Source organism: Macaca thibetana, chromosome 19, assembly GCF_024542745.1.
Source record: "Macaca thibetana thibetana isolate TM-01 chromosome 19, ASM2454274v1, whole genome shotgun sequence".
Taxonomy (NCBI): Eukaryota; Metazoa; Chordata; class Mammalia; order Primates; family Cercopithecidae; genus Macaca; species Macaca thibetana.
The window spans coordinates 26,018,709-26,030,981 of record NC_065596.1 but is presented as its reverse complement, the minus strand read 5'-3'; the positions used below and the strand labels follow the sequence as shown (position 1 = coordinate 26,030,981).

The 12,273-nt window shown below is 54.2% G+C and overlaps 1 protein-coding gene across 4 annotated transcripts in view; it reads right to left on the bottom strand.

Annotated features, from left to right (window-relative positions):
- Window positions 1-10,556, bottom strand: part of MARK4 (microtubule affinity regulating kinase 4) — a 53,828-nt gene extending 43,272 nt beyond the window's left edge. For 2 of the 4 annotated variants that reach the window (XR_007721751.1, XM_050772099.1), the window contains exons 1-2: window positions 10,164-10,518; window positions 2,244-2,444 (exon numbers count right to left, since the gene is read on the bottom strand). Coding sequence is in view for 3 of the 4 variants with exons in the window: in XM_050772099.1 (XP_050628056.1) it covers window positions 2,244-2,444; window positions 10,164-10,214 (252 nt within the window). In the remaining variant the exon portion in view is untranslated. Of the gene's footprint in view, window positions 1-2,243; window positions 2,445-10,163 lie in introns of all 4 variants that reach the window. The other 2 variants (XM_050772098.1, XM_050772096.1) reach the window with 1 other exon arrangement.
- Between the last annotated feature and the right edge of the window lie 1,717 nt (window positions 10,557-12,273).

Genomic DNA, 12,273 nt, shown 5'->3' with positions numbered 1-12,273 from the left:
CAGGTCCCTCTCAGAAACCCCTGGAACCAGATCCACATACAGGGAACCATGTGTTCTTCATGGAAGAGGGGGCCCCTTAGCTTTCCTCATATTCTCACGAATGGGTTTTTAAAAATTTTATCAAACACTTTTTATGCCAGTATTGAGACGATCATATGGTTTCTCTCCTTTAATCTGAGAATGTGGTGAAGTACATGAATAAATTGTCAAAGGGAAAAGAACTTTGCATTCCTAAGATAAAGCCAGCTTCATCATCACACAGTTTTCTTTAATTGATTTGCCAGGTTCTGTTTGTTAATATTTTGTATAAGATTTTTGTACCTATGTTCACCAGACTGGCCAGTAATTTTGTTTCTTGTCTGGTTTTGCTCTTAAGGACAAACTGGCACCTAAAAACCTATCGGGCAGTGAAGTTCTTTCTTTAGTCTCTGGAAGAACTGGCATAAAATGTGAACATCTGGTAGAATTTGCCCGTAAGACCATCGGGGCTTGGTGTCTTTCGCGTGTATGGTGTAGACAGTGTGAGGGAAGGAGAGAGTCCATCCAAGGCAGGATAATTCATTCCAATCATTTCTCTAAAACTGAAGGAGGGGTGGGGAAATCATGAAATCATCCACCATTCTTTTTCCTCTAAGTGAGTTAGAGACCTCGTATCTAGGCTGCAAAGCCTGTGTGGGCCCTTTTCGCAATGTCGCCATACTCAGCACAGATGCCTGCTCTGAAAGAGGAGGTCGGGAGAGTGAGGCTGTGTGTAACTGAGAATACAACATAAATAAACCTGCTGTGTTCTCCAGATCACAGGAAGATTTCAAGGAACCAAAGTTTACCCTTAAAACAGACAGGCAGCTCAGGTTTATTTAACTTTACTTTTCATTTTTAATTTATTTACTATTTATTTTTGAGATGGAGTCTTGCTCTGTCACTCAGGCTGGAGTGCAGAGGCATAATCTCAGCTCACTGCGGCCTCCGCCTCCTGGGTTCCAGTGATTCTCCTGCCTCAGCCTCCCAGGTAGTTGGGATTACAGGCACGCACTACCGCGCCTGGCTAATTTTTGTATTTTTTTTTTTTTTTAGTAAAGATGGGGTTTTGCCATGTTGGCCAGGCTGGTCTTGAACTCCTGACCTCAGGTGATCCACCTGCCTCAGCCTCCCAAAGTGCTGGTTTTATAGGCATGAGCCACTGCACCTGGCCAATTTTTTTTTTTTTTTTTTTTGAGACAGAGTCTCACTCTTGTTGCCCAGGCTGGAATACAGTGGCGCGATCTTGGCTCATTGAAACTTCTGCCTCTGCCTCCTGGGCTCAAGCAATTCTCCTGCCTCAGTCTCCCAAGTAGCTGAGATTAGAGGGGCCTGCCATCACGCCCAGCTAATCTTTATATTTTTAGTAGAGACAGGGTTTTACCATGTTAGTCAGGCTGGTCTTGAACTCCTGATCTCAGGTGATCCACCCGTCTCGGTCTCCCAAAGTGCTGGGATTATAGGCATGCGCCACCACACCCAGCTAATTTTTGTATTTTTAGTAGAGACAGGGTTTCACCATGTTGGTCAGGCTGGTCTTAAACTCCTGACCTCAAGCAATCCACCTGCCTCAGCTTCCCAAAGTACTGGGATTACAGGCGTGAGCCACCGTGCCCAGCCCTCTTTTATTTTTATTTTTTGAGATAAGGTCTCACTCTGTTACCCAGGCTGGAGTGCAGTGGTGAGGTCACACCTCACCGCAGCTTCAAACTCCTGAGCTCAAGTGATCCTCCGGCCTCAGCCTCCCAAGTAGCTGGGACCACAGGCACGCATCACTGCACCCAGCTAATTTTTTTAAAATTTTATTTATTTTTCAGTAGAGACAAAGTCTTGCTATGTTGCCCAGTCTGGTCTCAAACTCCTGAGCTCAAGCAATCCTCCTACCTTGGCCTCTCAAAGTGCTGGGATTACAGGTGTGAGCCAACGCATCCAGCCACAGCTCAGGTTTATCTACAAAAGCCGCATGCATCCTTAGCAATGCACACATTGGACTGCCTGTGATCTGAGATCTCCCGGCAATTTCAGGGATACCTGAAATGGGTTCTCTTTTCCCACGGGGGTGGTTCTGGGAACATCGGGGATATTGTGACCTGTCCCATAGAGAGTCGGGAACTTACCTGAGGCCGTAAAGCAAACCCAGGGCCGATCCCGACCTCTATCAACGTACCCCGAAGACCTGGTCCCGCGGGAAACTGCCCCAAGCCCCACCCTGTGCCCATACTCACCTCCCGACCAGTGAGGATGTGCCGAGCCAGCTTGACTTTGGCAAAGTTGCCCTTCCCGATGGTCCTCAGCAGGCGGTAGTTGCCCACGTGGGGCTGCTCCTCGGGACAGGAGGCGATGGAGTTCCGGCAACGGGCACCCAGTGAGCGGCTGGACCAGGACGGGCCTTTGTCCGAGGAGCGGCCACTGCCCAAGGTGCCATGCTGGGCGGGGGAGACGCAGCATGAGCTATCCAATCCCACCTTCCGTGGCACCCGTAGGCTGGTGCAATTAACTTGAGGTCTGGCTACCGACCCCTTTGTGGCCCTTTTAAACCTCAGGTCACAGACAGCCAAGCATCCTTCATCTTTCTCTACAAAAAGATGCCTCCAGGAACAAAAGCTCCCGTGTCCTCCAAATCTGCAACATCCAGGACCCCAGGCATCAGACCCCTTCTTCAACCCTCACTGCAGTCTGACTACTACCAACTTTATCTTTTTTTTTTTTTTTTCTTGGGATGGAGTCTTGCTCTGTCACCCAGGCTGGAGTGCAGTGGCACAATCTCAGCTCTCTGCAACCTCCGCCTCCGGGTTCAAGCCATTCTCCTGCCTCAGCCTCCCGAGTAGCTGGGATTACAGGCGTGCACTATCATGCCTGGCTAATTTCTGTATTTTTAGTAGAGACGAGGTTTCACCATGTTGACTAGGCTGGTCTCAAACTCCTGACTCAGGTGATCCACCTGCCTCAGCCGTACGGATTACAGATATGAGCCACTGCATCCAGCCCCAACCTCCTTTTCTAATTACATACATACCTCAGAGATATTGCAAGTTTGGTTCCAGACTACCATAATAAAGCATATATTGCAAAAAAGCAATGCACATAAATCTTTTGGATCCCCGGTGCATATAAAAATTATGGGCCAGACAGCCTGGAGCAGTGGCTTACGCCTGTAATCCCAGCACTTTGGGAGGCCGAGGTGGGTGGATCACGAGGTCAGGAGTTCAAGACCAACTTGGCCAATATGGTGAAACCCCATCTCTACTAAAAAAAATACAAAAATTAGCCAGGCATGGTGGCAGACACCTGTAGTCCCAGCTACTCAGGAGGCTGAGGCAGGAGAATCGCTTGAACCCGGGAGGTGGAGGTTGTAGTGAGCCAAGATCTCTCTACTGCGCTCCGGTCTGGGTGACAGACTGAGACTTGGTCTAAAAAAAAAAAAAAAAAAGTCCAGGCACGGTGGCTCACGCCTGTAACCCCAGCAGTTTGAGAGGCCGAGGCAGACAGATCATGAGGTCAGGAGATTGAGACCATCCTGGCTAACACGGTGAAACCCCATCTCTACTAAAAATACAAAAAACTAGCCAGGCGTGGCAGCTTGCACCTGTAGTCCCAGCTACTCAGGAGGCTGAGGCAGGAGAATGGCGTGAACCCGGGAGGCGGAGCTTGCAGTGAGCCGAGATGGCACCACTGCACTCCAGCCTGGGCAACAGAGCGAGACTCTGTCTCAAAAAAAAAAAAAAAAAAAATTATGGGCCAGGAGGGGTGGCTCACGTCTGTAATCCCAGCACTTTGGAAGGCCAAGGCAGGTGGATCACCTGAGGTCAGGAGTTTGAGACTAGCCTGGCCAACATGCGGAAACCCCGTCTCTACTAAAAATACAAAACTTAGCCGGATGTGGTGATGCACACCTGGAATCCCAGCTACTCAGGAGGCTGAGGCAGGAGAATCACTTGAACCAGGGAGGTGGAGGTTGCAGTGAGCTGAGATCGTGCCACTGCACTCGTCTGGGCGACAGAGTGGGACTCCATCTCAAAAAAAAAAAAGAAAGAAAGAAAGAAAAAATGTGTTTACACCATACTGTAGTCTACTGAGTGTGCAATAATAGCATTACAGCTATAAAAACAATGTACATACTTTAATTTTATAATACCTTATTGTTAAAAGATGCTAACAATCATCTGAACCTTCAGTGAATCACAATAAAAAAAATCATTGACGAGGTGGGAGGATTGCTTGAAGCCAGGGAGTTTGAGACTAGCCTCAGCAATGAAGTGATATGTCCATCTCTAGAAAAACTAAAAAAAAAAGAAAACTAGCTAGACATGGTGGCATGTGCCTATAGTCCTGGCTACTCAGGGGGCTGAGATGGGAAGATCGCTGGAGCCCCAGGAGGTCGAGGCTGCAGTGAGCTATGATTACGGCACTGCACTCCAGCCTGGGCAACAGAGCAAGACCCTGTCTCTTTAAAAAAAAAAAAAAAAAAAAAAAAAAAGGCCGGGCGCGGTGGCTCAAGCCTGTAATCCCAGCACTTTGGGAGGTCGAGACGGGCGGATCAGGAGGTCAGGAGATCAAGACCATCCTGGCTAACACGGTGAAACCCCGTCTCTACTAAAAAAATACAAAAAACTAGCCGGGCGAGGTGGTGGGTGCCTGTAGTCCCAGCTACTCAGGAGGCTGAGGCAGGAGAGTGGCGTGAACCCGGGAGGCGGAGCTTGCAGTGAGCTGAGATCTGGCCACTGCACTCCAGCCTGGGCGACACAGCAAGACTCCGTCTCAAAAAAAAAAAAAAAGAAAAAAGAAAAAACATCACTGATCACAGATCACCATAACAGCTATTATAATAATAATGAAAAAGTTTGAAATATTGTGTGAATTATCAAAATGTGACAGAGACATGAATGGTGCACAGGCTATTGGAAAAATGGAGGCTACAGGCTTGCTCAACACAGGGTAGTCAGAAACCTTCAATTCGTAGAAAACACAGTATCTGTGAAGTTTGATAAGGCAGTGCGAAAAAGCAGGATATGCCTGTCCTGGAGCCTGGATCACCTCTACGATATTTTGCTCTAAATGAGACTGCCCTCAACCCCAATCAACACTGACCTCAATCTGGACTCGAGGCTCCTCCTCCACCACCACTGGTTCTGACATGCTATTTGACCCATCAACCGTCCCCTCTCCAGCCACCAAATTCTACTTCAAACCCAAATGGCAACATTTGATTCCCAGTGGAATGCCCCTAACATTTTATCCCAATCACTGTTGCCCCAGATTGGACTCCAAACATTGTAACCAAGTCTTTTTGTTTGTTTGGTTTTTTTGGACGGAGTTTCGGAGTTTCGCTCTTGTTGCCCAGGCTGGAGTGCAGTGGCGGGATTTGGCTCACTGCAACCTCCACCTCCTGGGTTCAAGTGATTCTCCTGCCTCAGCCTTCCTGAGTAGCTGGGATTACAGGCATGTGCCACCATGCCTGGCTAAGTTTGTATTTTTAGTAGGAACGGAGTTTCATCATGTTGGCCGGGTTGGTCTTGAACTCCTGACCTCAGGTGATCCACCCACCTTGGCCTCCCAAAGTGCTGGGATTACAGGCGTGAGACAACACCCCCCCGCGGTATAACCAAGTCTTTCACTGGCCCTGAGACCTGGCTGAATCCCTGTTATCCTCCTTCCATGGGAAACATTGTTGCTTCTGCCACCCCCTGAAACACCCAGGGTTTGAGCAGCCCCTGACTTGCTGTCTCCCACACCATGGCTTCTCTCCTCCCGATGTTCTGTTCCTACTGTCCCGCCCCTCCCCGCCTCTCTCCCCCACAGGTCACCTGCCGGCTCCAAGCTGCCCTGGCCTGATTGGAAGCCCCAGGGACTGTGTCTCCCTTTCAGGGCTGGGACTCAGGGTGCCTGAGGCCCCCTGCCAAGGCAGTTCTGCCTGTGCCCTTCTAGCTGGGAGTGGGAAGCCGGAGGACAACAGGAGGGGAGGAAGAAAGTCCAGGAGGCTGATGGGCTGGTGTCCCAAGTCTCTGAGAAAGGCACTGCCGGGCCACTTGATAGCAACAACTAACATTTAATTAATGCTGGTCATTGATGCAATATGAGGCCATTACCACACTATCATCTCCACTTTACAGGTGGGGAAACTGAGGCCCAGACCCAAGATCTGAACCCAAACAGTTTCCGCTAGTCTTTTTTTTTTTTTTTTTTTTTTTTTTTTTTGATGGGGCTTCACTCTTGTTGCCCAGGCTGGAGTGCAGTGGCATGATCTCAACTCACTGCAACCTCCACCTCCCAGGTTCAAGCAATTCTCCTCCCTCAGCCTCCCGAGTATTACAGGTGCCCGCCACCACGCCCGGCTAATTTTTGTATTTTTAGTAAAGACGGGGTTTCACCATGTTGGCCAGGCTGGTCTTGAACTCCTGACCTCAAGTGATCCGTCTGCCTCAGCCTCCCAAAGTGCTGGGATTACCGGGGTGAGCCACCATGCCCAGTAGTTTCCACCAGTCTTGATGCTCTTCTCTGTCACAACACCACACTGCCTCTCACACCTGAACCTTTTTTTTTTTTTGAGACAGGGTCTTGCTCTGTTGCCGAGGCTGAAGTGCAGCGGTGCAATCAAGGCTCAATGCAGCCTCAACTGCCTGGGTTCAAGCAGATCCTCCCACCTCAGGCTCCCAAGTAACTGAGACCACAGGAGTGCCCCACGACACACAGCCAATTTTCAAATTTTTTTGTAGAGATGGAGTCTTGCTATGTTGCCCGGGCTAGTCTTCAGCTCCCAGGCTCAAGCCATCCTCCCGCCTGGGTCTCCCAAAGTGCTGGGATTATAGGTGTGAGCTACCACGCTGGGTCATGAACCATTTCTACAAAGCAGCTCACGCTATGGACCAAGTCCTGTGTAAACAGGCAACTCGCCTACACTTGATTCCTGCAGTAACCCAGTGAGCGACTCCACGTTCCAGCAGAGAAACTGAGCATTGGAGAGGGAAGATGCTATGTGAAGGTCACACAGTCCATTCACAGGGGCAGAAAGACAATCTCCCCACAGCTGGGCAGTTCCAACCACCACAGCCGGGGCTCTAACCATGCGTCTGCCACTGCCTGCCGTGCCCTCACCCTGGCCTCCAATGTGGGTCCAATTATGATCTGCAGTCTCCAGATGGGGACCCCCAGGCACAGGCAGGGGGAGTCCCTCCCCCAAGGTCACAGGGCAGATGGAGCAGAGTGCTGGGATGCGAACCCCAGCCTGCTGATTCCTCCTGAGTGCTGAGCCAGGCTTCCCCACTGCCCCAGGCTTCCTCCCAGCAGAGACCAGGGAGGCAGGTGGAGATCCTGGAGATAAGGCCTCGGATCCCCACTGAGATAAGGACCTGGAGAAGAACCCCCGTCAGGTGGCACCACGGCAGCCAGCTGGAGGTGGGATGGCACCACGCTGAAGGCAGCATGGCTGAGGGACCCCTGCGAGGGGCAGCTGGGGCAGTGGGTGACAAAGCCCCTGGGGGCCGGGGGTGGGAGCTAAAATTGGCCTGCACCACCAGCTGGCCTGGCTCCCTCTCGCCCGGCTGGCGCCCCAACACCCGGGCCTGTTGCTAGGGAACCTGGGGAGGCTGGCCCCCTGGTGGGGGGCCCTGGAACTTGGGGTGGGGGAGCATGACCCTATGTGGCTGTAGCCATGGTAACCAGGTAACAGGAGAGGGGGCTGCAACCTCCTATTCCAGAGGCAGGCAGGTGACTCCCCATCAGGACTGACAGGCAGGTCTTAGTGACAAGAGTTGGAGGAGAGAAAAGGGGATTAGCCATCCTCAAATCCGCACCATGCACGCATCTTAACAACCCAGGGAACAGCAAGTCGTCATCAGGCGTTCCACTTAACAGACAAGGAAACCAAGGCTCAGAGAGGTGAGGTTACTTGCCCGAGGTCACACAGCTAGGGAGGGACAGAAACAGGATATGAACCCAAGTTTATCTGAACAATTAAACTAGTACTAATAACCACAACAGCCACGACACATGCCAGGCCCTGTGCACCTTAGTCACATCACGTCATTGGCTCCTGCAAACATCCTTAACAGCGGAGGGCCATCAGCAACCCGATTTAGAGATAAGGAAACTGAGGCTGCAAGCTGGGAGTGAATCTGCAGCCTCACTCAACAACTAATAACAGCCCTGAGCTGAGAATCCACGGGCCGTCTGACTCATACCCACAGCCACAATAGCAGCTGGCATTTGTGGAGTGCTTCCTAGGTGCCAGGCTTTGCCTGAATCGAGTAAGCCAAGGAGGCACTCAAGCGGTCACCCCTATTTTCCAGGGCAGGAAACTGAGGCTCAGAAAGGGAGAACTGGTTTTCTGAGGACACAAGGCAAACCAGCTGGCCATGCCAGCATTGGAACCCAGGACTGTGGAGCCCCTGGCACCTCACTGTAGATTGCAGTGACCAAGGAACAGAGGTAGTAGGCATTTCATTAGACTCCAAATTGGAGTTCTGGCCCGTAGTGATGATGGGGGTGGTCTCTGTGAGGGAGGGATCTGCAAGATGAGGAAGGGACAGATACAAATCTCTGATGGTGTGTGTGCATGGGGGGGGCGGTCTGTCAGAGGTGAGGGAAACAGGGGGAAGGGGAACAGGGACCTGGCAGAAAGATTTGGAGAAAGACACAAAGATCCCAGCTGGGGAGACGTCTAGGATTGGGTGGTGGGCAGGTCTTTGGAAGTGATCAGAGTGATCAGAGACACAGGAGATGGGGAGGGGCCTCCCTGGGACTCTCTGGGAAACAGTGTAGAGGCAGGGGGCGCCTGGGAATGGTGCAAAGTGACAAAGCCATTGGGGCAGTGGAAGTCAGAGGCCAGGAATCCCTGGATCTTGGGAAGCTCCTAGGAATCAGAGAAGGGGGTTTCTAGGAGCAGTCCTTGAAACTAGAGAAGGGTCTGGGGGACCTGGAAGTATGGGGTAGGGGTTTCTTGGGCAAGGAGCAGCACAGACGAATAAAGGCTGAGCCCTGGGGGAGGTCAAAGGGTCTAGAAATTTGGGGAGAAGGCTTCCAACAGATTGACCCCAAGGGAAAAGGGCTTGAAGCCAGGGCAAGATGAGGGGCTTGAAGCCAGGGCAAGATGAGAGGCTTCAGGTCTGGGAGTTTTCTGGAAGAAGGATCTGGGGCCAGGCCCTGTAGCTGAGGAAGGCCTCTGAAGCTGAGGAGGGGGCTTCCTTGGGAGGCCAGACCCCCAGCAAGGAAGGGGGAGGCCCTGGGGCAGGAGAAAGGACGGTGGTTTGTGGGGAAGGGGCCTAAGTTTGGCCTAGCATGGGTGGAGAGGTTGGGGGTTGGGGAAGGGGCTTGCCTGAAGCTGAGAAGTTGATAGAGGGCGGATGAGGCCTGGAGTCAGACTGGTCCAGGGCCTAGAAATAGGAGCCTGGGTGAGGTGGGGGCCTGGAAGTTGGAGGCCAAGGCTTCCTGGGAGAGGAAGAGACCAGAAAGGGTCCAGGTGGCTTCTGGGGGCCCCGGAGTGCTGGGATCTAGGGACAGGGCTGCTTGGAAGATGGGGACCAGGCCTGGGACAGGAGAGACCTTGAAGGCGGCAGAAAAGGGCCGGGGCCCAGGAGAGGTGGAAACCAGCTTCCTGCCAAGGGCTGCCCACAGGCGCCCCGGGTGCGTCCTGGAGGGGCAGAGGACTGGGAATGAGAGGAGAGGGGCTCCTGGAGAGCCGGCACCAAGCCCCAGATAGGGAAGGCCGGAGCCAGAGGCAGGACAGGGCCAGGCCGCGCTGGGAGAGCCAGGGCCGGGCCTTGGGGGGTCAGGGGCCCTGCAAATCCGGGAGGGGGCGAGGTGTCGGACGCGGACAGCCTGGAGGGGAAAGGGCTTAGCACGCGCGAGGGAAGGGAGGGGCTCCTGGAAGCAGGGGAGGGGGCTTCCTGGAGGGAACAGACCCGAGCGGAAGCGGTCTGCACGGGGACAAGAGAGGGGTCCCGAGAGAGGGGCGCCCCCAGGGGTCGGGCTGGGCTGGAAAAGGTGGGGAGGGCCGAGAGGCCTGGAAGTCCGGGAGGGGTCGAGAGGCGACGAGTAGGGTCGAGCCCAGGAAACGAGGGTAGGGGCTCGCGGGGCGAGGGGCACAGCGGGGCGAAGGGTTTGGCGGCTGGACCCAGTCAGGGCTCCCCAAGGGGCCGGGCCCCACTCACCGTGTCCGAGTTCCGATCGTTGCCCGGGGCCAGCACCGTCCGCGAAGACATCTTCTCCGGGTCCCGGGGGGCAGGGGCGGCCGGGTGGGGGGGGGGGGGGGGGGGGTCCCAGGGTCCCCTCTCTTCCCCTCCCCCCCCTGCCGGCCTGGGGACGCGAGCTCAAAAGCTGGGCGCCGAGAACGCCCGGGTCCGCGCCGCGGGAGAGAGGACAGGGCGGGGGAGGGGAAGGGACCCCGAGGGTCCTAGTGGCCCCGTGCAGCGGGGACCCCGGGCGCCATGGGGGCGGCGGGCGGGCAGGCGGGCGGGCGGGGGCCGCGGAGGGGGCGCGGAGCCGGCCCAGGCGGCGGCGGAGGGAGGCGGTGGAGGGGCTGGGGAGGGAGGAAGGGACGTCAGGGGGAGGGGCGGGCAGGGCGGGGCACCGGGACCCCGCCCCCCGCCGCCGGCCCTTAAAGGCGCAGGCCCGGGCTGGTCCGGGGCGCCGGGGGCGGAGGCGGGTCTGGGCGCGCCGGCGGCGAGCGTGTTCTCGCCCAGAAGAAGAGGCGCACTGGAGAGGAGAGAAGGGGAGAGAGAGACCGGGGCAGAGCGCCAGAGACGCAGAGAGAGAGATCGACAGGCGTAGAGATAAAGAGACACAAAGAGAGAGAGACGAGTTACAAAAGGGTGGAGAGAGAGGCGCAAGGAGATGAACGGAGAGCCAGAGGACAGAGAGGGAGAGATACAGGGACACGGAGACAGAGAGACCCAGAGACGCAGAGGGACAAAGACTAAGAGAGACCCCCCCACACACACACACAGGGAGAGACAAAGAGATACAAAGACGCAGAGATCTGTGAAGAGATGGAGATAAAGGGACTGAGCCAGAGAAGCCCCCAGAGGCGCTGCCCACATTGTCCCTCCCCCCCCCTCCCCGGTCCATTCTCTCCCCAGTTGGCGGGGGGGCAGGGGAAGCTCTTCCCTCGGAGGCCTAAGGGTGGGGTGGGTCAAGGGGATGGTGTGCAGGGCTTGGCCAATGCTGAGGGCTCAGCGACCTCCCTAGTCAGGCCGCCTCCACCAACCCACAAAGCTCCAGACCCCCAGGTTGGGGCTGCAGTATCCTCTCCTCTGCACCCCAGCTGGGGACCATCTCTGTCCACCTGTATGACCCAGGGCAAGTACTTGCCCTTTCTGGGCTTCACTTTCCCAGTTTGTAAAGTGAGAGGAAGAATCCGTGTGTTGCTCACTGGCAGGTGCGAAGGAACCCTGTGCAGGTATTCGCCTGCAGGGCACGGCCACTCCCCATGCGGGCAGACTGAGACCGGAGAGGACAAAGGCCTCTCGGAGGCCACACAGCGCTGTGGGGACCATCCACAAGAAAAACGGGCATTACATAGTCTTGGCCTGGGAGTCACACGGTTTTGGGAAGGGGTCTGTGCCCTGCCTTCGTCTATCTGAGGGCCACTTTCCTGACCCTCAGTTTCCCCTTCTAAAACAGCAGTGTGCTGGATCTGGCTGGAGCAAGCTGATTGTTATGTCTCAGGAATTTTGGAACTGGTTGTTAAACACAGCCATTATTAAAAATTAAATTATGCAAACATACAATTAAATTATATTAAAAGTCCAGGTAATACATACTCATCACGTCCTAATTATCTTACTACATTTGCCATTATCTGTGATCTTGAGGTTACTTACGTCTATTGTAGCTGCACAGCAAAAGTACTATATAATGGGGGGCAAAAATGCCTTGTGACATCACCTTGGTAGCTTGAAATTAGCCATGGTGGGAGTATTTACACCATGGAAATTGGCAAATGCTATAAATTAAGGCTCCCCACCCCCACCTGCAGAGAGCTGGGGGTGTTTTGTTTTGCTTTGCTATGTTTTGTTTTTGAGACAGGGTCTCACTGCATCACCCAGGCTAGAGTGCAGTGGTGCGATTATGGCTCACTGCAGCCTGGACATCCCGGGCGCAAGCAATCCTCCCAGCTCAGCCCCACCGAGTCGCTGGGACTACAGGTGTGCATCATCATCACGCCCAGCTAATTTTTTGTAGCCATATTGCCCAGGCTGATCCCCAACTCTCAGGCTCAAGCAATCCTCCCGCTTGGGTCTGAGTGCTGGGATTACCCTG